At 34.1% G+C, this 25,709-nt stretch overlaps 1 protein-coding gene across 3 annotated transcripts in view; it reads left to right on the forward strand.

The window, feature by feature from the left end:
* The first annotated feature begins 4,448 nt into the window (after positions 1–4,448).
* LOC128241685 (uncharacterized) overlaps positions 4,449–25,709 on the forward strand; it is a 60,677-nt gene continuing 39,416 nt past the window's right edge. The window contains exons 1-21 of one of the 3 annotated variants that reach the window (XM_052958720.1): positions 4,449–4,527; positions 9,237–9,306; positions 9,658–9,739; positions 10,038–10,126; positions 10,746–10,952; positions 11,202–11,300; positions 12,311–12,432; positions 12,990–13,200; positions 13,489–13,643; positions 14,055–14,208; positions 14,984–15,180; positions 15,354–15,495; positions 16,100–16,303; positions 16,721–16,894; positions 17,447–17,653; positions 19,682–19,867; positions 20,043–20,171; positions 21,724–21,921; positions 23,095–23,295; positions 23,694–23,885; positions 25,330–25,542. In XM_052958720.1, coding sequence (XP_052814680.1) covers positions 4,492–4,527; positions 9,237–9,306; positions 9,658–9,739; positions 10,038–10,126; positions 10,746–10,952; positions 11,202–11,300; positions 12,311–12,432; positions 12,990–13,200; positions 13,489–13,643; positions 14,055–14,208; positions 14,984–15,180; positions 15,354–15,495; positions 16,100–16,303; positions 16,721–16,894; positions 17,447–17,653; positions 19,682–19,867; positions 20,043–20,171; positions 21,724–21,921; positions 23,095–23,295; positions 23,694–23,885; positions 25,330–25,542 — 3,268 coding nt within the window. In that variant the 5' untranslated portion in view covers positions 4,449–4,491. Of the gene's footprint in view, positions 4,528–9,236; positions 9,307–9,657; positions 9,740–9,994; positions 10,127–10,745; positions 10,953–11,201; positions 11,301–12,310; positions 12,433–12,989; positions 13,201–13,488; positions 13,644–14,054; positions 14,209–14,983; positions 15,181–15,353; positions 15,496–16,099; positions 16,304–16,720; positions 16,895–17,446; positions 17,654–19,681; positions 19,868–20,042; positions 20,172–21,723; positions 21,922–23,094; positions 23,296–23,693; positions 23,886–25,329; positions 25,543–25,709 lie in introns of those variants that run through there. The other 2 variants (XM_052958725.1, XM_052958733.1) reach the window with 2 other exon arrangements.

Genomic DNA, 25,709 nt, shown 5'->3' on the forward strand with positions numbered 1-25,709 from the left:
TTCTTAAGTCGTATCATTACTACGAATGAAACCTGGGTGAAATTTTAATACCCTAAAAATAGGGAATGTATGGTAAGGAAAAGACGATATTCGCTTCCTCCTAAGAAACAAAAGAGATCCAAGTCATTAAAGTTAATAATCAACGTTTGCGTCATGGACAGCCAGGGCATACTCCCACAAAATGAAGAACCTCGAGGCCAGACATATACTAAAATTTTCGTTTATAGTGAGTTGGAATGTTACAGGAGGGGACTGCTTAATTGAAATTTTGATCTTTCATCAAGAGATCTCTCATGCACATCGGACTGAAGAAAAACTACTTACAATATTCTTCTTTATGTTTCCCCCTGATAATCTCGACGTTCAGCTTATGGAATAGTGTATTTCCGATATTAAAGGCCGATTTCAATTTGAACAGGAAATGAAATTCGCCGTAGGGTCGACTGTACGCAGCTACGAAAAAAGGTGGTACCCAGACATTTTGTTTACTTTTATGATAAAGATTAATTGGAATAAAGTTGTTCGTTTCAATGTCAAGTAAAACGTTATATTTCCTATTACCGGATATTGAGTTGTTTTTTCCAAGAAAGCAAATTTCGGTTATATAACAGTGTTTATGTTGTGAATCTAACTGGATAATATCTTAGTGTGCGTTCTACTTACAGACATAATTATCGGATCGGATATACATTTTGTATTAATACTTCTGGGTATAACAATTATTCAATGCATGCAGCCCATGAAATGACATTTCTTTGTGATTTATAAGCACCTCAGGCAAACAGTTATGACAGTAAACATTTTTTTGCGGAAAAAAACGTGATAAAAAATATTTTGCATACCGGACGAGTGTTTCCTGTCATGTGACCAGTGCTGGATAACCCCGTGTTACATCCCCCGTGTAAGATGAGTCACGCTCAACAACGCGTCACCTCTAATTTCTTATATTCTATGGTTGATGAAAAGTATACTAGTATGCTATTTCAATAAAGCGCAATAAAATATATAAGTATGCAAGACTTTTAATTAAAACTGAATATAAATAATCGTAAAGACGCGATTGCTAGAGGAAATATTTTTCGTCAATAGTGATTTAAAATTACTTTATGACGTCAGTAAACAACGTCGCACGCGCTTTCTGGTGAAATGTACGTTTTCTACGTCAGTTTATCCACAAATTGATAATTTTAGATATGTAAGAAAGGATATCAATCATCTTTTTCAAGTACGGGCACGCCTCGTTACCGGCTAACGTGCCCTCGGGCCGATTTTTTCTATCCGTACCGGAACACATGATAGACTAATAGTCTGTACATGTATTTTAGTGCAGTATTTTGTCTATAGTGTTTATTGGAATATATGTGTTTGGGGAGCCGTTTTCTGAGTCCACGACTAGTTTAATTATTTTTAGTTTAGCTATTAAAGATAAAAAACTAACAGTTTAATTTTTGTTAGGTTATAAACAGATATAAGACTTTTTGATAAAGTTTCCTTTAAAGCCGACAGAGGTCAAAGTCAATTCAACATCGGGGATGTGTAAAGGTGCAAAAAATACATTTGTTTACCTCTATTTGATTTCATTATTTACGATCTAATACAAAATTGCATTTAAACGTCGCGTTCAATTAGATAAAAACTTCTCCAACCTCAGATAAGTAGATCCAATCATTTAACCATGCTAGATATTCTTATCTTGCCCACGGGCGAAGATAAAATGCCCGTATGGAACTCCTTTTTAACGGTCGTCACATTATAATTACCTCCTTGTTGAAGACTGTCGTCTGTAGCATCATGGAAACCTTGTCTTGTGGCAATATTTAGAACGCTAATTAATTATTTCTCGCTTCAAATGTCACTATAAAACGCACATTTCAAGAAATAATGCTTCACTCTCCTCCGAACTATTTAAAGATCGAATTGACTGTTAACATAACCCGAATCACTGCGCGCATATCCATGACAACCACGTGGTATCGCATATCCATACGCAATTATTTTCACTAAGCACAAAAGAGTTCCAGCAAAAAATACATTTTTACTTAATTTTGTTTTAACTGAGGTGGGAGAAAAAGCATCTACCATAGCCGCTCGTGTAAGATAGGTTCATCCCGACCCTCGCGCAGGGTGTTTTGCGGAAACTCGGTAAACTTCGTTTCCGCAAAACACCCTACGCTCGGGTCGGAATTAACATATCTTACACTCTCGGCCATGGAAGATACTTATAATGTCCCATCAGATAAATATGTTATTAGAAATAAAACGCAATACTAGTAATATATAACAGCCAATTACGCACCACATTCTTATTCGACTTTTTGCTGAAAAAAAATCTGGTACATCCTTTGGTTATATTATATTATTAACAAGCAACATGCTTTGATAGACTTTAACGGTTATTTCGTAGTTTAATGTTTTAATTATATCCATTGATTCTTTAAATCCTTATACAGTAATGCTCTGTCATGTATTATATATAAAGCATTTAATTTGCTAGTTTTGTCATTTAAAGGTTGTTTACCACCTTTATGTTTAAACCATTATATACATTAAAAATCAGTGACCATCAGAGGGTTTTGGAAGTAAATTGCAACAAAAGTAGAACAAGCAATGTTTTTTGTATTGCCAAAGTATTTGGCAAAGTGTAATGTATTTCAAACTTCTGTCATAAATTGCAAACACGTGAAACGGACCGAAATTGTTCCCACATCAGATAAGTAGATCCAATAAATTAACCATGCTAGAAATTGTTATCATGCCCACGAGCGAAGATAAAATACCCGTATGGAACTCCTTTTTAATGGTCAACCCATTGTAATTACCTCCCTTGTTGAAGACTGTCGTCTGTAGCATCATGAATACCTTGTCTTGTGGCAATATTTAGAACTCTAATTAATTATTTCTCGCTTCAAATGTCACAATAAAACAGTTTTCAAGCACCGTTCAAGAAATAATGCTTCACTCTCCTTAGAACTATTTAAAGACTGATTTGACTATCAAAGGGACTGTGTACCAGATTGGCACCTTAAAAAGTTTGTTTTCTGTTACGAATCTCAGGCCAATTATTAAATAAAATGTTATACTCTTTGACATCATAATTGTCAAAGAAAATACCAAAATGTAAAAAAAATGAGTCGGTGACCACGTTCGAACCCGTGTCGCCAAAACTGCAGTCCAGTGTTGTATCTACTCAGCTAGATAGACATACCTAGTAGTCTTTTTAATGGAAAATACGAAATAACTGCTAAAAATAAATTAATTTTAAACTATGTGGTACTTCAGTAAGTAAGTTTCAATGCAATGTACACATCGATACCAAGTTTATGACAGTTTTCTTTCGCTATTTCATCATACGGAGTACAGCCTCTTTAACATAATCTGAATTGCTGCGGGCATATCCATGGCAACCTTGAATTATCGCATATCGGACTAAACTTGCTGCACCTCTACCATAGGTCAAGTTTTATTGCAGATTTGAACATTGTAAATTTAAAGCAGCTTCGTACTTTGTGTACAGGTAGCCACACGCCTGGTCCCAATTTCTCGAAACTTCTTTAGTCTCTTATAACAGGATTAAGCAAAACTCACTACTTTTGTTTTTCAATAATTTGAATAATATTTACTTCTTTAAGAGTGTTTATACTTCAAATAGGAATATAATTGAAATAAGTTACTTAAACCTATTAAGCTTAAGAACTTTCGAGAAATTTGTGCCTGCAGATTATCACAACTCCGGTTAAATATAGCATCAAACAGGATAATAATACAAGTGTTAACCCTAATGTTGCTCAAATGACGATTTAAAGCTGAACTCTCACAGATTCGCCATTTTAACAACTTTTTTTATTTTTTTTGTCTTGACAAGAGCAAATTTTTGAGTAAATATCTGCAAACTAATGATATAGGATTGCTTACAAAAAATCAGCTCGTAGATTTTCATATTTCCGTCCAAAAATTAATGTTTTATGGCCTAAACCGTTACTAACGGTTTAAGAAAATGCACAAAACATCACTTTTTGAACTTAAATATAAAAATCTGCGATCTAATTCTTTTGTCAACAGTCTTATATAACTGGCTTCCATCGATTTTCGCAAAAATTGGCTCGTTTCAAGACAACAAATAAAAAAGTTGCCAAAAACGTTAAATCTGTGAGAGTGCAGCTTTAAGGGAATCATATGACAAGATGTATAAGTCAGAAAGCAAAATGTAAATTTTGCTTCAATACCGTTCCATATAATATAACATTAAATACAAATATAATAAAATAACACATACTGTAAAGGTATATCACATCGAGGCTAAATCTCGCGATATAAACGGAATTAATAGTCCTCTATTTTGTAGAAAATCGATATGCATAGAAGGAAATATAAACCTCAGTCGATTATTGCACAATGGGTGTCTGAACATTTGAATACCCTAATAAGTATAGAGTAAAATATTTATACGATCAGGAAGTATCTAGATGCATACTGTTGAAAAGATACGAAAATATGTGGACTACTGTCGTAAATCTTGCTGTTATTCTCGTGAGTATTACGTGTGCATTATTTATTCTTTTAAGTATTATTTTTTTCTTTTGATGTTGTACATCTCGTTCGTTCATGTATTTTATGTTTGAGTTTTATACACGATATTTGAAGTTTTCGGTACTCACGAGAGTGGTGTTATGTACAAATACCAGAAAATGGGCTATAATCGGAACACATACCTCTCACATTAATAACAATTATACCTGTTCTGCTATGCATGATTCGGAGTAGGGGACGAGGGGTAACACCCTTCTGTTTAACGAATTCTGTCCGTCCTTTTGTCCTTTAAATAATTCTAGCGCACCGCCTTTGTTACCTGTTTGTAACATGAACTACTTGTTATGTATATTTAACAGAGAACATGCTCAATGGTTGACGCAAAAGTTATATTCGCATTTCCATTTATTACTTTCGCGAATTTACACTATGTTTTCAAACTCTCATTTACAATTACTCCACCAAAACACAGTTTCTATGTCTGATCTTATATTTCCTAGCACACCCATTATTTCAAACACGAGTAATATCAACATTAATAAGAATCCTTATACTGAAACAATGCTTATCGGCTAACAATAGACAAACAATGCCTGAATTGGGAATGCTAGATAAAATTGGAAATACACATTGCTTTCAAAGCACAACTTAACGTATTCAAAATGAATAGGAAAAAAATCGAACATCCTACAAAAGGTGGGTGAAGTGAGTGTACTGATTTTACTTTATGCCGTAATGATTGCCCGTTATGGTCCCAAATTATTGTGTCGCATGTAGCTTCAACATTATTGCCCATACACTCACGAAACTTCATATACTTGTTGAACAGTCTTATAACACAATTGAACTATAGGGACAAGCCTGGTAGGCCAACATTTTACCAACGCCCAAAACACGACATTTAACACTACATGTGTACAGTTATGCGGCGTCTTTGGATAATAATCACGTTGGTGATAGTTCTTGTGTATGCTCTATAGAATTAATCATCTAAGAAGGTAATACTCATACCACGTGAAAAAGAAAGTTATGAAAGTGAACATTTACATTATCGGCATAGAAGACGTATATTCACACTGTATAACCGATGTCATTAAAATGATTTTGCAAACGTGCATCTTAGCCAGTTTATATTTTCTTTTGAAAAGAAAAAACAACAACAAGATTTTCAAGTAACTTTGAAAATTAAAAGGTGTTTTGTTTGTTTTTCATTTTTTTACTACTGAATTTTAATATATGTCACTTGTAATGTTATCATATGTCAATGTACTGAACAAGTTCGTGAAACAATAAAAACTGATTTGTGTATCTATGCGTACAAGTTAAATTATAGAGTTGACCATATTTATATATTGATTTTCAATAAAAGTTTTTAAAACATTGTACTTATATGAGCACTGACACTCGCATAAATAACTTACGTCGTGCTAAATTACGCATACAATGATTACGCAGTTCACATACAATGATGACGAAGCGCACAAAAATTGGTACCTAAGCAGAAGCATCTTTTAATAAGAAAATACAAGGTAAAAGGGGAGATAATACAAAAATTTGATCAAGAAGTATGATTATCAAGGTATCAACAGTTTGACAATGCAATCTATGAATGTTCAACATTTTCAGTGATGGTCTGGACAAGGTTTCTGTTACTTAAAGTAAACAAGGGGAGATAACTTCGTAATAAGTTATGATTATTAAAAGGTGCTCAGTCTTACATTACCAAAATTTGTTACAGTTCCTGCCTTGTGCTCAACCTCGCATTGTCGTTTATCAACAAACGAAGTTTAAGTTAATTCCTGTAAGTAGTTTCTGAGAAATGCTTTAGACAAACTTTGTTTCAACAAAATCAATATTCAAGATAAGAGAACTTTGTGCCAAAATGCCAACGCGTTGAAATTTGTGTAATGCGAAGAACTGCTCATTATCATTCATCATCTTACAAGTCTACAATTTCTACCAGTAGTATCAAATCGTGCTTCTACAAATTTTATTCTTATTGATAGTCAAAGAACTGTGTGTGCTGATGTTGCAATTGCCAAGTGTAACATGCTTCCAACGTAAATAGTTAAATGATTAAATGGTTGAAACAAACTTGGTGGCAAATAGAATGCAGAACTTACATTCAAAGTAGCTTTTACAAATAAAAAAAAAACAATAATAAAAAAAAATCTTTATACCGACAATTTTATTTGGTCCCTGAACATTGTTTTGTATAGTTTACCAATCTGCATAAAGCTGTCTATACCGAAAAAGAAAAATGTAATCAGGTTAGATTGTCATAACACATTGTTATATTTAAAACAATGTTGTGTCTCTTCACTGCCAAGCAAAAACTATATGTAAAGGTTCTTCCAATATATACACATGTTGACAATAAAAAGAGGGCAAAAAGGCGCTCACTGCAGCAAAAAATAAAAAAGACACAACATTTTGTGTAATAACAAACATTGTGAACAGTTGTAAAGTCTGACTGAAGGTCAAGACAGTTTAGGATACAATTAAGTTTAGAATAGGCATTTATTTTTAGGGTTGGTCCAATCCATCATGGACCTATAAGGTGTATAGGATCATGGTTTCATGAAACCAGATATAAAAACTGTAAACTAAGATATTTTCTAAAAACTAATATTACTGAACTATCTTTTGCATATAATAGTTCTGTCCATTACCATTTTGCAATGTTTGATGCAAAATATTGACTAATTTTTCTTTATTACATGATTACCCTTTTTTCCCGTGTAATATACCCATATACGAATATTTTTATCTTACACATGTGTAAGATGACATACCAGACAATTCTATTGGCTAGACTAATCACACGCCACCTAGATATCCCTTCGCATTCTTTTTAAACAAAATGGTTTAAAAGCAAAACATACCTCAATAATGAAGCTGTGGGGAAATCTTGTTCAAAATCTTTCTGATAACAATGTTCCGCAAAACCAGATAATGCAGATCACTTGTCACACAAATATCCAGTCAGTCAACAAATACAGCCTCTTTATTGTTTTAAAAGATTTAATAAAGAAAATAATACAGGACAAAATAACAGAACTATTTTCTGTGTAATGATAGACTTGCATTTGTATGAAACGGTTAAAAAGGGGCGGTACTTCGCTGTTCCATTCATTTGTACAATGGCGCGTAGTTCCCCTTCGTATGTAAAACTGAAGCCTTTCTTAATGAATTTGAGAAAAACATGTATTACAATAAGTGTGCAGAAAACTTGCCATTTTAAGCGGGTCATCCAAGATCACATAAATGCCCCCGAAATGAATTTCAATCCTTAATATACTCCAAATAGTCAAAACGTAACAGTAAAAGTATTTTTTTTTGTTTTACCTCCACTTGCAATTTACTCGCGAGATGGAAGCAATGTTATATATCCTAGTACAAATAGGTTTATCATTTACCGTTCTGAAACTAGCTAATTGTATTAAAATTTTGATTACATGCTCTTAGGTAATGGCAGGCATTTATCGGTTATATTTTTAGGCTGTTCAAAATATTTTTTGGATTCGATTTTAAAAAATTGACAGAAAGTAAAAGCATGCTTGTCGCGACTACAGCCGTTTAGCGCTTTCTTGGCACAAGGACGACGAAAAAGTAACCCCTATGCTTGAACATTGTATTATCCAATAGCAAAAAGTAGCGCTGAATAATGTATGTTTTTATTATAATATTTATGCAAAAAACTACAGAAACAAGCTCAGTAGCAAACGTTTATACATAAACCCGGTTTAATGGCATTGGGTAAACGCCAAATAACAAGTATAAGCCTATTAATATCCTATTCCATATCAAACAAACAGTATTGAAAAATGCGTATCGCCATACTGTCTTTTTCTGATTCCGTATCATTCGAGTACCATGTGTACTCAGGGAGCTGCTTTGACAGAAACCCCTGGTAGAACCGGTCAACTTAAAATGATCTGACTTTACTCACGCTCCAGAAGCATGTTAATATTCAGGAACATGGTTCTTCAAAGAAACATGAGGATAAGCACCGATTAGAGAACACTTCCTATGTATCTAGACAACTACTTGTTTGCCATTTCGAAGTTCATAAAATAAATGGAATATTACAATAAAATGCTTTTCTAGTGACCTGCAACACGTCTCGTTCGGTGAGTAAACATGTGTCCGTTTCGAACTGCGGTCTCGACGGATAAGTATTTACACACTGAACTCGACGTGATACAGGTCACCAGAAAAGCGTCCTATCATAATATCCCCTATATATACGGAATAACCGTCTAAATGTAGGTCATCAGCAGTTCACAATAAAGTCGTGCATATGTTCTTATATATCATATACCGTCACCTAAAGTATTCGCAATTGAGTGCGACCAGTAGAGCATGAAAAGGCGCGCAATAATCGTATAATTCTGCCCGGAAAAAATAGAAAAAAGCTCTACAAGTTTACAATTTGAAGTTTGATATTTATGTATGTAAAAATCGTCGGAAGAGGGCAGTACGACATAAAACGTTGTTTTACTATTATATTATGTTATAATTGGCTCGAACAAGCTTTTCCCCAGGAATTAATATAAGAAATCATTACAATATATACGGCTATTTTCATAACATCATAAGAAATACGAAAAAAAGATTGTTAAATATAAATACAGATACAACGTTTCGTTTTATTATATCTTAAAACAAAACATTGCAATGTACCATTTCAATTATATCTCTTTTAGCAGATTTCAGTTCATGCAGATGATAGTATCTTTGAAATATTGGGCGAGCTTGAATTCGAATGCCCTCATGGTGAGTACAAAACAGTTTATTTTTTTTAATGAAAGGCCCTTTTTAGAGAACAGCGCGAATTCAAAAGCAATAAAAAGATGTGTAACGCATTGCACAATACAGTGCATTTAAAGGATTTGTACAGTACAGTGCATGCATGCACATGATAAACGCCTTAGAATATAATGAATTGATGTGTAATGCTTTAAATAGTACCTTATTTAGAACGTCTTACAATAAAATGCATTAATGTGTGACGATTTGGGGCTTTTTCTTCGTACAGTGCATTTATTTTTTAACAACTTTTATAAAATAAAATCTAAATGGATTTTATACTTTGCAAATTCACTAATTCGTTTTCTTTATTGCCAGGCTGGATAATTCACAAAGCCAACTGTTATAAGAAAGTTGAAGTTGAGATGACGTTCAACGAGGCGTCCGTGACGTGTTACCTGTACGTATGACGTAATGAAATAGCAAACTATATTAGTAAGAAGATCAGAAAAGTATCTTAATAACTGAACACTTCAATACATGTCTGATGATTTCAAAATTCACCATGCCTTCACAATAATTGACATTAATAGTTTGATTTTATAATAAGTTCATACACTAAGATATTTCATTGGGCCTCAAGAAGTGTTCCAAAATTCAGATCATGGATCTTGTGAATATAGCAGTGGAAAGTATTTTTACACTATTTTCATAGTTATAGAAAGAAGTCCAATCAATTGCTGGTACATGCCTTTTAGGGAGGGTGCTCATCTGCTGTACTTGGCGAATGAGATTGAATATGACGAGGTCATAGCCCACAACGCGCCAGGAATTAACGTATGGATGGGTAAGTAAGAATGTGTAGTAAAGATGTGTTATCTCTCTCCACTGTTGCCGGTATTCAAGGAAGATTTCACAACATGATTCTAGTATTGTCTTGTGCTTACCCATGGAAACGCCAGATTAACTTTTACGACTATACAATATCACTTATTACGTACTTTGTAGTGCGAGTCTATACTTCGCTTTATTTTCTTTACCTTTATTATAAAACAAACATGGAAAATTCTGTTAAAGCTACACTCTCACAGATGTACCATTTTTACAACTTTTTTATTTTTTTGTTTTGGAAAGAGATTTTTTTTGCGTAAATATCTGCATTGCTGACAAAAAATCAGATCGTAGATTTTCATATTTCCGTTCGAAAATTGATGTTTTATGCCTTAAACCGGTACTAACGGTTTAGGAAAAATACATTAAACATCAATTTTTGAACTTAAGTATTAAAACTACGATCTTATTTTTTGTCACCAGTCTTATATAACTAGTTTTAATGGATTTTCGCAAAAATTGGCTCCTTCCAAGACAAAAAATAAAAAAAAGTTGTCAAACCGTTCGATCTGTGAGAGTGCAGCTTTAAAATAAAGGTACCAATGTTACTGATACTTTTTGCATTATGCGTTTAGGCTTCGAGACGAATGGAACCCACATTGGTCGTAACGTTACTGGTTTCGACACTCCAAGCGATCTGATTCCACGTTGGGCTAACAACGAGCCAGCCCCAAACAGGCACGACATAGACTGTATTCTGGTCGACTATATGAAGGGGCTTATGGTTAGGGCCTGCGACGAGATGCATCCTTTCTTCTGTAAAAGAAGAGCCTGTCTCAAAGGTAATTGGAATAAGTGTTTGTTATCATTTTTAAAAAAAGTATCCTATAACACTGTTCCTATATATTTCATGTATCACGGGTCACTTATACAGCTTCGATAGGATAATCTACGTTTACGTCATATATCTCCACTATTTGATAACAAGTTTAAGAATATTAACTGGATCAATGGCACTGTTATTATATTAAACCGTCATGTTTTCAATAAACCATTGATCTAATTGATAAAGGCATATGTTAAACCCTAAGGTTACATGTCCTGCGACACGGCTACGAAGTGTGTTCCTGATGCGAGAAAGTGTGACGGGAAACTTGACTGTTTGGACACAAGGGATGAATTGGACTGTCGTAAGTTACCAAAGTCTTGTTTTATATGACTGTATCTAGTAAATTGCTTTTTCATATACGTCTGTGAACACCAAAAGTTCATATTTCACTCGTGGCTACATCACTCATAAAATATAAATTTTGTTTCTCACTCTGTGAAATATGTTACGATCTTACATTGAAACAAACTCGGTGAAATATGTTACGATCTTACATTGAAACAAACTCGGTGAAATATGTTACGATCTTACATTGAAACAAACAATTATCCTCTATATATACTCAAATTGTACCAATGGTTCACGGTTATGGTACGTTCGTTTTCCCACAATATCCTGCAAACTTAATAAATCAGATAAGATAATTCCAAATAGATGGGCTGTTAAGGATTCCGACCAACACATAGATTAGTTCTCTGATCGTTCCACTTTCCTGAGTGGTAACTGCTGGTGCCTTGAGACCTCATATACGTTTGGTTTCAGTAGAACAACTATTCGCTTACTGATTTCTTACATGTAAGATAAATGACCGCAATTCAAGTGCTTATTCATAAAGGTATTTCAGTTTGCATATTTATTTTTTACGTCAAATGCAATCTGACAAATGATGTTTGATGAAATCTTTGAAGGCCAAGTAAAGGTGTTTGTTATAATAAATATGGCAACAATTATTTATATTCTTTTACTGCGTGCAAAAATATTTCGAAATATACCAAATTGATATGGGGTCACCAGACATCTATACCTAGCATTTATGTGGGGCTGATTTCTTTATTTCCGTATTAGAATCATTCGCCAACGATCGTATCATGTGGCTGTATTTTTTCTAAATTATTTATTTTTGTTTTAATGAGATATAACAATTGTGTTTTTGAATTTAAAAAAAACATATGATGATAAGATTTTCTTATACTTGCTAAGTAATCAACTTTGCTAAAGTTGCTCCATTATCAATGAAAAAAGATCAGAAATACCGGCCTTACGATAAACTGTTAAAAGATATTTGAAAGGATTATCTATTCTACTTTACAGCTAATGATATGAACTATATAGACGTGGAAACCTCAGGAAGTTTTTCTACTCGCACCCTGTATTCTGGTCAGCAAAGAATTTGGACAATGAAAGCTCCCATTGGACGACGAATTAAGCTTTACGTAAGTTAAAGATAAGTGGTGGGCTATTATTACCATGAATAAAACAACCCTCAAAATCCTTCTTTTATGTGAAATGTAAGGGTCTTCCTAATTCGTGAAAAATCATGAATAGTATGGTTCCATTTTTGAACCTTAGTTCCATAACTTGTTTCGAACACACACATCATAAGTTGTCATTTACAAATCTAACAACAACAGACAGATATACTGCACACATCTTTTTCAAATTGTATTGGTAAATGGGGTAAAGACGTGTGGGGCGAAGTCCATTCTATTTAACAAAACGTATGTAATTGATAGCAATATTCAATTTGGTCACCTGACACAACTTAAAACTTAAAAATACTCAACCGGTATTTTTACCGCTAAATTAAAGTTTACCAGTATCATTTTTATTAATACATATTACTTATACCTTAAATATACAATGGACCTAAACAATAAGCAACACAATGTGTGCCGCCAATCTTACTTTAAGCACAGGAAACTATGGGTTTGTATTTTTTGCTTTTCAAATGTTAAAATATGTAATATGTGCTTCTTTTTATTGTTTTTAGGTGCCGTCTATGACTCTCGAAACGAATGTGGCGTTTTTAGAAGTATGGACTGGTAATCCTACATTTGCTGTTTCCCGGCTCATAAAGAGGTTTACTGGAACTGTAAGTGCGGGCGTCTATCTGTATTCAGATAACAACTACATGACTGTTCGTCTGTACGCCAACAATCTTCAGCAAGACTTCAACGCAAAAACATTGAGTTATACCGCAGGTATGTAAAATGTTCACACATATATATCCTATGGGATTCTTTTGAAATGTTTTATGACCTTAGGTTTACAGCATGATTACAAAGACAATCGTAATCATTACTCTGAAAATGTTTAAACAGGAATCTTTTCTTTTCTTTAAATTTATCAATAATCATATATGTTTTCCAATTAATTCCAATTAATTCATAGCTCGCGAGTTGACTAAACATCCATTTTCTTTCTTTATAATAAAAAAGTTTGTTTGGAAAATAAGCATTAACATAACTAATCTACCTTACGATTTCCAGATAATACAAACATATTTCTTGGCTACAAGGACCTTGACGCTACGGTCGCGTTGAAATCGCTGACCTTCCCTTACCAGGGAATGGAATATAAACCAAAAGGTCTACACCTGCGTTGGAGAATTACAGCTTCTGGAGGAGATTATATTACATACTATGTAAGCAAGTTTCAATTTGCCTCGATTTCCCCAAGAATTAGCTGAGTGTGCTCTGATTGAGCGTCTGTCATTATCCCTTTATCATCTTAATCATAATCATGATATCTTCTGTTTATTTAGTAAAATCAAGGTTCAGTACGAAATTTGGCTGAGTGAGAAAATAAATAAGTTATATGCTTAATAACTTTCTTTGAATTTAGGGTTAATTAAGGTGGAAGGCATCGACGTAAAACAAAATTGCATGGCCATTAGAGGTATATGTGCACTGAGCACTGACAAAACATTAGAATATATTTTAAAAAGTATGCAGTTCGGGTTTGGAGTACTAAGATATAACCAGGAAGGTTAAGCCTTACTAAACAGCCCTGATTTCTGGAATTTCCTATACACACTGTTCGCCATTGATAATAGGTTGAGCCAATAGATAAGACGAAACCCACATCAGGGAAGATACGCGGCGGGATGACATACCTAGAACCGGGTGATGTCCGAGTGACCGGACGTAAAGAACTGCACATCACAATGGAAGGCGTTCCTGAAAATCTCCAACTTATGTACAAATCAGGTATGACGCAAATCAACACCTATTATGTAACACATTTACCCGCCGTGGTTAATGTTTAGCAGCATACTGGATATGTCTCAAACGAACGTATTATATGTAGAAAAAATGAGATATGTTGCATAACATGAAAATCAAATATATATTAAGCAAATAGCTATGTTTGTTGCATTGTAACATATTAATCATGTTAAAAAAATGCAAACGTCATGAATGTTGCTAAGCAAAAGCCGTGTGTTTTCCTTTGCAACGTATCATCTTTGTTACAAAATAGCAAACCACGTAGGCATATAAGCCACCAAGGACGGTGTGTTTCAAATAATCATTTGTGAATCTACAATTGCAACATTCGAACAGGTAAGCAACAAAAAGGGTCTGTTGTGAATGAACAATACGTGCATATTTACTGACAAGCATCATATCAGGTATGTTGCCAAACGACAATAAATGCATATAAATTGGTAAGCAAAAAGTCAGGTATGTTGCGAATAAATAATAGGATAATGTTAATTGGCAAATATCTATTCAGGAATGCTGCCAATCGTCAATAAGTTCATATAAATTGGTAAGCTACAAATCCGATGTGTTTCGAATGAACAATTGATGCATGTTAAATAAAACCCATCAAATTAGATATGTTTTCAATTATCAATATGTTCACGTGAATGAAGGAATTTTGTGAATGAACATATATAGCCAATACTTATCAACGAGTATAAATTTGATGTTTGGATAAAAGCCGTTTTTGAATAAATCACACATATCCTTACACCGACAGGCTGTGGTGACATTACGCTGATGCATGAGTATGGCACAATACAACTGTTTGACGAACTGATTCCAAACAATGCAACGTGTACGTGGACATTAAAAGGGGGAGAAGCAGTTGGTCGAGGACTGGCGTTAAAGTTCATGAACGACCTGTATGACGATCCACGTACAACATCGGCAACAAAGTCCATGGATATATTTACGGTAATCAATAAGCAATGTAACTGAACGTTACCTAAATGGTTACAAAGTACGTAGGAATATTAACACATATTATGTTTTACGTTTCAAATATTTGCAAAATTGCGACCGATATATTTCATAATTGCACGACAAATTAAAATCATGGATTATTATTTTGAATCACGTTCAAACAGATTGAAGGCTCAGGAGGGACTAAGACTGAGGTGGAAAATTATCCTGAGATGATTTACCATAGTTCGGATGGTACCTTTAAAGTCATTTTTCAATCTGATGTTGTCCTTAATTCAAAGAGTTCTAGTTTCGACTTCGGAGCAGGTATTTATTTTCATTGGCTTTTTATTTATAAATATCGAGTATCTAGTTTAATGTTTGTTTTAACGATAACGGTAGTTGTATTGTAAAAATAATTGATATCGCTGTCCTTTAAATTTGGCCATGATAAAAAATAACCTTTGTGATAGTAAGCATGTTGCCAGCGACAATATGCACATGTTTAACAAGGTCATAATTCCGGATTTAATAAGTTTTAGGTTATGCTTCATTGACAAAACAGTATAGAAGAGCGTTGGCGTTAGCATGCTCTTGTTAGGTTTTCACATTGATATTTATTTCATATTTGAACGTATCTTTTGATTTTAAATGCAATACTGGGATAACGTATTGTTGACACAGAACAGCAAGAAATAGATTCATTTAGATCTGAAGGGAACAAAAAGTAACGTTTGTATGCATCTCAAATAACAATATTTATTTATAATTCATAAACATCTGAAAATTGTGTGAGTTGTTTTGCATGCTCAGAATACATTTTGATCTACCACAAAAGCTGTTGAATAAAAAAATATGTTGGTTTGTGTAAGTTTCTGTTAAAATTTATTTTACGATGAGTTTGTATTACATAATTCTCTTCTCCATACAGACTGCCCAATGCTTGATGTTTCCGAGCAAACGGAAATGAATAAAAACACGAATTACTTTGATGAAGATGTTCTGTTGACTTGCACTACTGGATACGACTTTCACCTTGAGAAATATGCACCCAGAGCATCGCTTACACTAAGGTGTACTAAAGGGTCATGGTACATTGATGATGATAAACTTGCAGCAATTCCAGAATGCAAGAGTAAGAAATTTGGCATAAATGCGGTTAATTAGACTGATATATATTTTATAAAAATATGCAAACAGTTGTCACCATGATGAAAAGTGACTCTAGAAACACGTGTTTTCAAAAGACATTTGTTATTGTAAGACTGAATGCGTGTCCCATTACTTGTATATTTTACCAAAGAAATGATAATAACATTTATAGATTATTTATATATAATTAAAAATGGTTTACATCGCTAATCATTATCATGCTAATTCCATTAGTTTTCTTTTGTTTTTGCCTTTATGTCACTTTAGTGCTTCTTTTGTATAAATCTGAAATAAAAGGTATACTCTTATTTAAGCAGTTACCTTTTGCGGTGCTTAACCGACAGTAAATAATTATTTTATGCATATATATTCTGTTTCAACTTGTCTTCAATCATTGCAGTGGTATTTTGTGGCGCTCCTCCAAAAGTGAACAATGCATATGTTACTGTTGCCTCTGGCGGTTCATATATGTCAGTCGCTACCTACGCTTGCAATCCGGAATTCAATATGGCGGGCGGACCAAATGCAACCTGCATGGATAACGGCGAGTGGGAGGGACTACCGGCATGCTCTTGTAAGTAGTGAATGTCTATAACGGTCTGCCAGTGCCCATAATGACTTGACCCCGCAGTTCGGAGTTTGAATCTTGGAATGGTTTCGATCTTAAAAATACAAATGTGTTTTGATTGGACAATACAATTAAATGACCAATACACCAAATTGAATCAATGCGGATTGTCCAAGAGAAAGAAATATATTATATGTTTTTCATAAATAATTTATTTCATTCCACACATTTATTTACTGTTTAATTTTGGTTTAATATATTTTTACAAAATATAATAGTATCAAAAGAAATACAGCCATAGCAGTTTCCTATGACCTTTGAAACCTACCATTCACGCTTTAATAAAAACACTTGATAGAAGAAGCATAATTAAAAAAAGTCCCAACTATCAAACATAGGAATCAAATAGCTGTGTGAACATATTCTTTCCTCGGTGTTTTCATTGGAGATGACAACATCATAACTTTTTGATAATATTCAACAGTCAAATTTAGGATCCCTCTCTTGAAAGCTTGATTTAATCTTTAATACCTTTAAAATGTTTTTCTTTATTGTCAGCTTCAAGCTGTCCTGAATTAAGGGACGACATCCTACCAAATGGAAAGCTAGAAATAATTGGAGGCAACGCTTTCTCTGGTGGAAGCGCTGATTTTGACACAGTTGTAGAATTTATCTGTAATGATGGCTACGAATTGGTGGGTACAGTACGGACCCACTGCAATAACAACGGCTGGACGCACGGAAATACTCCTCCAACGTGTAAAGGTGTGCAACATTATTTAACTAATATTACATAGTTTTTGATATCAAAGAATTGAAGTATGTTCTTGATAATCATTTGCTCATTACACTTAATTATTCATGATTCTTTTTTTACTTATACAAGTATGCATTTCTATGATAAAATATCATCATTCCAAATTTAAATCTATATAAACATGATATTCTTCTTTTTTAACTTAAATTTTGCTGATGAGAGTCATATAATTTATGAAACAAGAGCTGTTGACTTTACGCCGCTTTGATTTAATACATACAAAGTGACGTAATATGTGTCTGTCGAAAGAAGAAAAAAGTCAAACTAAGGAGTGAACAAGAAACGCCACAATTCGACAAAACCAGGTTTTCAATGAACTTCAACATTCGTTGTGAGATTAAGTTTCAACTGTTTTTTTCTCTATTTTTTAGTAACAGTGACCTTGGTCATGACCCTAGGGGCCACAAATGCAATGCCATGAAAGTCCTCCATACTCCATACATTCATCCTACATACCAAGTTTGGTCAAAATTTTAACCCTAAATTGTGTTTTTTAGTGCATAACGGTTATGTATTTTTACTAACAGTGACCTTGACCTTGATCCTGGGGACCGTAAACCCAATACTATGTAAGAGCTTCATAAAGTATTCATATATACCAAGTATTGTAAACCCTTACTCAAGTTACTCAGTACCAACAGTTTTTTGTTTGTTACAGGGACCATGACCCCTTAGGCCCCAAATACAATTCCGTGAAAGGTCCTCATAAACTCTTCCTATATGCCAAGTTTCTTCACAATATGTCAACAATAATTATAGTTTTACAGTACCAACCGTTTACTCTTGTACTAACAGTGACCTCGACCTTTGCCATGACTTTTGAAGCTTCAAATACAATCTCATGAAAGGTATCTATAAACTCTTTCTATATACCATGTTTAGTCGCAATAAGTCAACCCTAACCAAATGAAATTATTCAAACGCAATCCTATGAAAGGTCTCGACACTCAAATTATTCCAATATATCAAGTTTGGCACGATATGTTAAATCAAACTAAACTTATTCGATACCATACCTGAGCTTGACACCGCTCTCCCTCCAGCCCGCACGCACGATGACCGTGTTTACTTTGTAAAAAATTGGGTTAAAATATAAATATGTGCCTGTCAAAAGCAATGAAAAAGTAAAAAAAAAACAGTCAAGAGTCATAATTTGTAAAATGGTTAATATGGAGTTATGTAACTTAATTGTGTGATAGCTATTGTGTAAAGAATGAAGATCATTAAAAAAACATTCTTATTTGAGATCTGAGTTTAAACCCAAAGTTAGCCACAACACAATGCCAAAACGTTTTGAGTCGACCAAGGGCCATTATGTAAGTGAGTATTAACCGTAAACAACTGTGTGACAAATTAAGAAATGAAGAAAATAGAAGTAATAATGTGCCCAAAACTTTACCTAAATTCCTAAGTCAGTCAGGAGCCATGAATTGTGTTTAGGATGAAATGGTGTTATGCAACCTTATTGTTAGATTGTCGTCAATAAGTGTATTGAAATATTAATATATATATCAATTGAATGAAGGGGATAGAAGTTAAAATCCCAACTTGCCCGAAAAGTTTGACCTGACACAATGTGCCCTTAAACCTCAACCCGAGTTTGTAAGTCAATCAGGGACCATAATTTATTAAAATGAGAATATGGAGTTATGAACAACTATGTAAAGAATTAAGTTAAATGAATGAAGGTAAGTGGAGTTCTAAGTGAAGATGCCTATTTGCCCTAAAACTTTAACCGAACGCCAACGCAGACGCCAACTCGGACGCCGATGCCGACGCTGGGGCGAGTAGTAAAGTCTCCTTATTCTTATAATAGTCCAGCTCAAAAGGTTAAAATGTTCAATGTTATTGTGCATTGTGGTACAACTATGCACGCTACATGAACTATTTGTTGACAGGACAATTTAGTTTAATATATGTCGCACGAGAGTTGAGGGGAAGTATGGGTACACATATGGTAAATATATATTTTTCAGTACTTTCATGTCCGATACCAAGCATGCCCAACGCGGAATACAATCTTGATGGAGAAGTTAACTTCGGAGACTCTCTGACAATTTCTTGCAAAGAAGGGTTTCAGTTCAGAGACAGATCTGAAAACACACCTTTCAATATAAACTGTCAAGCAAATCAAACCTTTGACATAGTGGATGAATGCATTGGTAAGAATTCACATTTTCAATTACTAACAAGCCGAAAGTACTGAAGATAGTGTAAAACTAAACATTGAATCTGTTATATATTCATTGGTGACCGTTTCTTTAGAAACTTAGTATAAATTCAATCAAAAAACAACAACAAGAACTATGAAATGACTTTTAATCTCTGGTGATTCAGATATAGACGAATGTGAAACAGGCACTAGTGGCTGCAACCTCGACTCAACAGCATGTAGGAATACCATAGGTTACCGCAAGTGTATCTGCAAAAATGGCTTTCACAATCCCACTGGGGTGTCTTGCTCAGGTATGATTTTCAGGTGTGATGGCAAACGACTAGTAATTGATTCTACCTTTCTGTAACTGGTAGAATTGTTCTGCATTGACCCCTTGCTATTTTCTTAATAATTGAAAGCATAGCTTTTAAAAAATAAAACGGTTATATTTGTACACTGTTGGTGGTAATGAAAAGAGGAAAACCTAAGTATTTAGGGTTTGTATCATGCACAATTGAGTCACAGGATTATAAAATCCTAGTATATAAACAAACTATGGTTACCTCGGGTGTCCATGTATTGTTTTCATAGTTGTACTGTTTTAAGAGTGTATTGGAAATAACACAATACTATTGGAGCGTTATACGTAAGACAACCTGCTGTAACCATGCCTTTCAGACAAAGTGTTTTACGAAACAATGAAAACAATATAGCTTGAGGAAGAGACGACAAACTTATAGTGCAAAAATGTGTTCGTGCCAAATATCTTTTTGACTTATCTATAACTTTTCAGTATGAAAAATGTATAATAATTAAATGCTATATCTTAAAACTCAATATGTCCCCATATTTTATTTAGTCAAAAGGCTTTGCAAAATAACAATTTTTGGAAAAACAACTTTCTTTCTGTAGTACTGATAGGACATAAAGATTTCAAACGTTTAACCCATATTTGATTCTAGGTTTTGAAAATCCGAAACACGATCTTGTTAATATGAATAAAGTTTGATGCAACCGTAATGGTTTATCCTTAGATGTTATATATAATTGCATCATGTTCGTCGTATAATATCATTAATAACGATTTGTCGATACAAAGCACTCACTGTCCAGCACGTAATTGTTTTTATATTAATTATCTGACTGTCCTTTTATGTTTTCATACTCATGACAGGAAATGCATTGTAACAAAAGTACACCCAATATGATTATTTATAAAATTTCTCTTCACTTTGGATACATATATCTAGCAAAGATAATCATTTGAGTGTTTATAAGCTGAACAAAAATCAAAATACATAAAACACACTTAAAATGACCACTTATGTACATGTAGACACATTTACTTATGCCTTTGTATACACGTTTTTTTTGTGGAAAAACTTTACCCGAAAACAGTCGTTGTATGGTGCATTTTATGCATATGTAATTATTATACAGATAAATGCATTACATACTGAGTAAACATGTACTTTTGGAGACGCGGATTTTTCCTATCTTTTATTTTTTAATAAATAAGTCTATATCGTAAATACTAAAAAAATGATCATGTGTTATAAACTGTCATCGTATATTCTGCCTTTTCTAGATCTGTCACATGTGTTTTTTCTATGTATTTTATTGCAATTTATCAACTTACGTGTAATATAGCCCATTTACTTAGTTTGCATCTTACATGGTGTTACGGTTTTATTTGCATACAAACGAACAATTTGTTAAATATATTTACAAACTTTGGAAAATAATCAGTATGTTGCCAGAATATGTTCCATTATTTCTTTGTGTGGTAATATTTCAAAAATAAAAGCCTAAACTACCACTTTAACTTTATAACACCAATTGTTTATGTTTTATCATAAACAGACATCAACGAATGTTTAGTAAACAACGGTGGCTGTTACGATATGGCCAACTGCGCAAACGCCCCAGGCACATACAGCTGTACATGTCCCAGTGGTCACAAACTGTTTGAAACGAATGGAGACCAGGGATTCACTCTGCAATCGTCCGAGACTGGACTTGGGGAAAACGATATGTATCGAATCAACCGTACCTGTGTCCGTAAGTATCTCAATAATTGAATTCCAACAGCAGCAGCAGCGGCAGTAGCAGATGCGGCAGCAGCAGTAACAACAACAACATCACGCACGCATTCCCAAAACACACACATAAACATATCATGTTTTTATGTTCCCTCTGCTGGCACTTAAACGTGAGCGATTTTATCTAGAGGCAATATTAGGGAATGATCCAGGATTTGACCGTAGTGAGATAGGCGGAGTCACTTAGGAAGTAAATGCAGAATGTTTGCCCAGCAAGTAGGAACATCCCAGACATAAAGATTTTTGTAATTATAGTCTTAAAATGAAACTAGAATATTTATTTAAACAAACAAACTCATGTCCCCTCTCCGCACACCGTCTCAATATGGTGAACATGTTTTTGTCAAGTTATATCACAATTATTTAAGCAGTTCTAGAGATTTGAGCGGACATGAAGTTTAGTCATATGTCCTTTGATCTCTACAGTTGATCTTGATCATAATCAGAGCTGTTTGTAGCATGCTTTCTTCTTATCGTCTCAATATGGTGAACATTGGACATGAAATATAGTAAAAATTATATTCGTATGACCTTTGACATATAAGTGTGACCTTGAACTTAAACCGAGCAGGCTGTAATATGCGGTAATATTTGTGGCAAGTTATTTAAAATACCTTCAAATGGTTTAAGAAAATGATAGCAGAGGCGAAATGCTGTCATATGACCTTTGAACCCTAAGTGTAAATTTGACCTTGAACCGAACTGCTTGAAACATGCGCTTTGCACAGTGTCTGAATATGGTAAAGATTTTTGGGCAGTTATTTTAAATTCCTTTGAGCGGGGTAAGAGATATGGAGTGGACACAACTAATAGTCATATTACAGTCCTTTGACAATGTGAACTTGACCCTGAACCGTACTAGTTAGAGCATGCGCGCTGCACATCGTCTCAATATGGTGAAACTTTGTGGCGAGTTATTTCATAACCGTTAAAATTGATGCAGACACAAAATCAAATTATGCAATTATCCACTAGAGACCAAACGGTCCATATTTTTATTTATCCGAAAAAATTATAACATAATAGAAAAATGCATTTTTTGCACTTGGGGGAATACGGACACGTACGATTCGGAGTGTACATTACTGGCAGACTCATAATAGGTAATGATAAATTTTCACTCTACTTTTAGCATTGAAATGCCCTGGGTTGCCGAATATCCAGAATGGATGGTACTTGACCAGTGAGACTCAGTTTCATTTCAATAAAGAAGTGGACATTCATTGTGCAGATGGCTATTTCTTTGCCAGTGATGGAACTACTACATCCGTCACAGACGGCAAATTAACATGTACAGCTGCCGGAAACTGGGACATAGCACCATCATGCTCTCGTAAGTATCACTAACTTTTCATTCCTCTTAGACTCTTTGTATAATGCATGATTGGATTATCTAATGTAATGTTTCTACATATGTAAATCTAGCTCAAACATTAGCTCGTAAATTAATTGTTTATCATTTAGAGGTGTTTCATCAAGCATTAAGCAAACTTAATGTGGAACGCGGCATTGTGCAAATTTTCGAGATAATGTCCGAAGATTGGCATATGCCCAATGAGGGTCTGTTGTCTACATTTTCAATATTCAAAACCATTTTAGAAGATACGATATGACAGTCAACATAGACGTGTATACACATGAAGTATTTATGAAATGAATGCAAATAATGTTGCAATATTATCTGATTTGTCCAGCTTGCATGACTTGAATGGCTGTTTTTTACCATTACAGCACGGGAGTGTTCATTACCTGTAAAGCCACTAAATGGGATGTATAACAAAGAAAGCGTCGCTTTTGGGGAACAACTTACGCTCACCTGTGACCTATCTGAATCAGAGCAGATTACTAGACAAGCTATTTGTTTGTACAATGGCACGGATAAGGAAGTTGTGTTTGGTGGAGATGATATCACCGTATGTCCAGGTATGTTTTATTATGTAGCCTGCGTAATATGGCAAACACATTTGTATTATGTTCTCACATGATTTTATGGTCGTTTGCATTTTCCTCGGTGTCACAGTTACACGTCTGCTCTTTAATGTAAGCATTTGTCATCGATCTAAAGTTAATTTGTTTACAAAAATATGACAGTATATGGCGTTGTTTGGTAAACAGACAAAGCACACTTTTCACGCATTTGAATTGTCGCACTTTAAGGAAATAAGGCCGTTCTAAGCAGGCGTTATGTTCCTTATTGAATTAGCGAAATTCTAGTTATCAAATTTATTCGGTTAGATATACATCACTAAGTTGTGTCGGTTCGCAGCTTTTAGTAGCTTAGTTCCGTTTCCTTTCCGATAACTTAGAATACATGTTACTTAACAAGCCAATGGATTTGCAGATCAGCAATCAATAAGTACTACGCTTCAACTTTTGCGGTATCAATTTTACGTTATTGCCATTCATCCGTACTCACTCCTTGTGAAAAATAATCGTTGATAATGTATACGCTTATGAGATCATATCCTTAGCTACGCTAACTCCGCCCACTCTTAATCATTAAAATTCACTTCATGTCGTCTTACTATTAATTCAATTAATGTCTACGGTAGAAGTTTGTGTTGCAATTGGCAAGTGAGCATCGCGATACCCTTTCTTAGGAATGTTACAAACTTGTCCAAATGAATGAACACATAACAGATGCGATCTTTTCTGATTTTTAAGCATTTGTATTCTAACATGTGTTTCCGATGACAATTCATGTCAATTTAACCTTGTAAACTGACGTGATATTGCGTAGTAATTTGAGCTCAATTTTGACGTTGAATATTTACTCTTAAACATTGCGTTTTTAAAATGATTTGTGTCGATTTGTAATTATATGTTTAAGTAATGCTCTATTAAGTGCCATAACTTTTTTTGTAAATAACATGATTAAAGAAATAAGAGTCGCGCGTCGTTGCTCGAAACTCAATATGCACGGTAGTTCCAGACGGACTATTTTCACCGTGTGCTTTACGATAAAAAAAGGATTTTTTTGAAGCTGAATTGTTATTGTTAAGGAAAGGTTATCGACAAGATACGTTATTAAAAAAAGAAGAGCTGATTGAAGGAATGTCATATATCATCGGTTAAATCGCTTTGCGCTAGTATAAATTAAAGCATAGTTTTGAAATAATCAATGACGTCACACGTTAATGACGTTACAACCTGAGCTTCTTCGATTTATTAAACGATACAAGAATCCTTCTGTACAAATGACTTCACGATTGAATATATAAAGGTAGAAAACACATGTATTCAGAGCATTACCAGTATAACAGAATTGTATTAAAACTTTTCACTATAAATGTTTTGAAAAAGTCATTTCACGGAGTTTTGTTTGATGTGTAAAACATAATTCAAATATTTCACGAATACTTTTTAGAAATAAATTGTGGGAATCCTGACGATGTAATGCCACCAGCGGGGATCTACGCTAGCAACAAACCACTGACGTTCACCTACTGGCCAACAACCTCGAAATTCACATTCGATTGTTCAGCTGGCTCTAGGGTCACCGGGCTATCGGAAGACGGTGATATGATTGTCAAGTGTAAAGCAAATGGCCGATGGAGTTTAGGCTTGTTGGGATGTTTAGGTATATATTAAAACTATGGCATTGTTTGAACAATATTATTTGATTCAAAAGCTCATTTCTGTTTTGCCATTACAAATAAAACTAGTCATGTATCTCAAATACACACTTACTTGTGTTTCATCAATATCTACCATTGTAATTTTAATATGCATAGCTTGTGGTTAGAT

This window comes from Mya arenaria, chromosome 2, assembly GCF_026914265.1.
Source record: "Mya arenaria isolate MELC-2E11 chromosome 2, ASM2691426v1".
In the NCBI taxonomy this organism is placed as follows: domain Eukaryota; kingdom Metazoa; phylum Mollusca; class Bivalvia; order Myida; family Myidae; genus Mya; species Mya arenaria.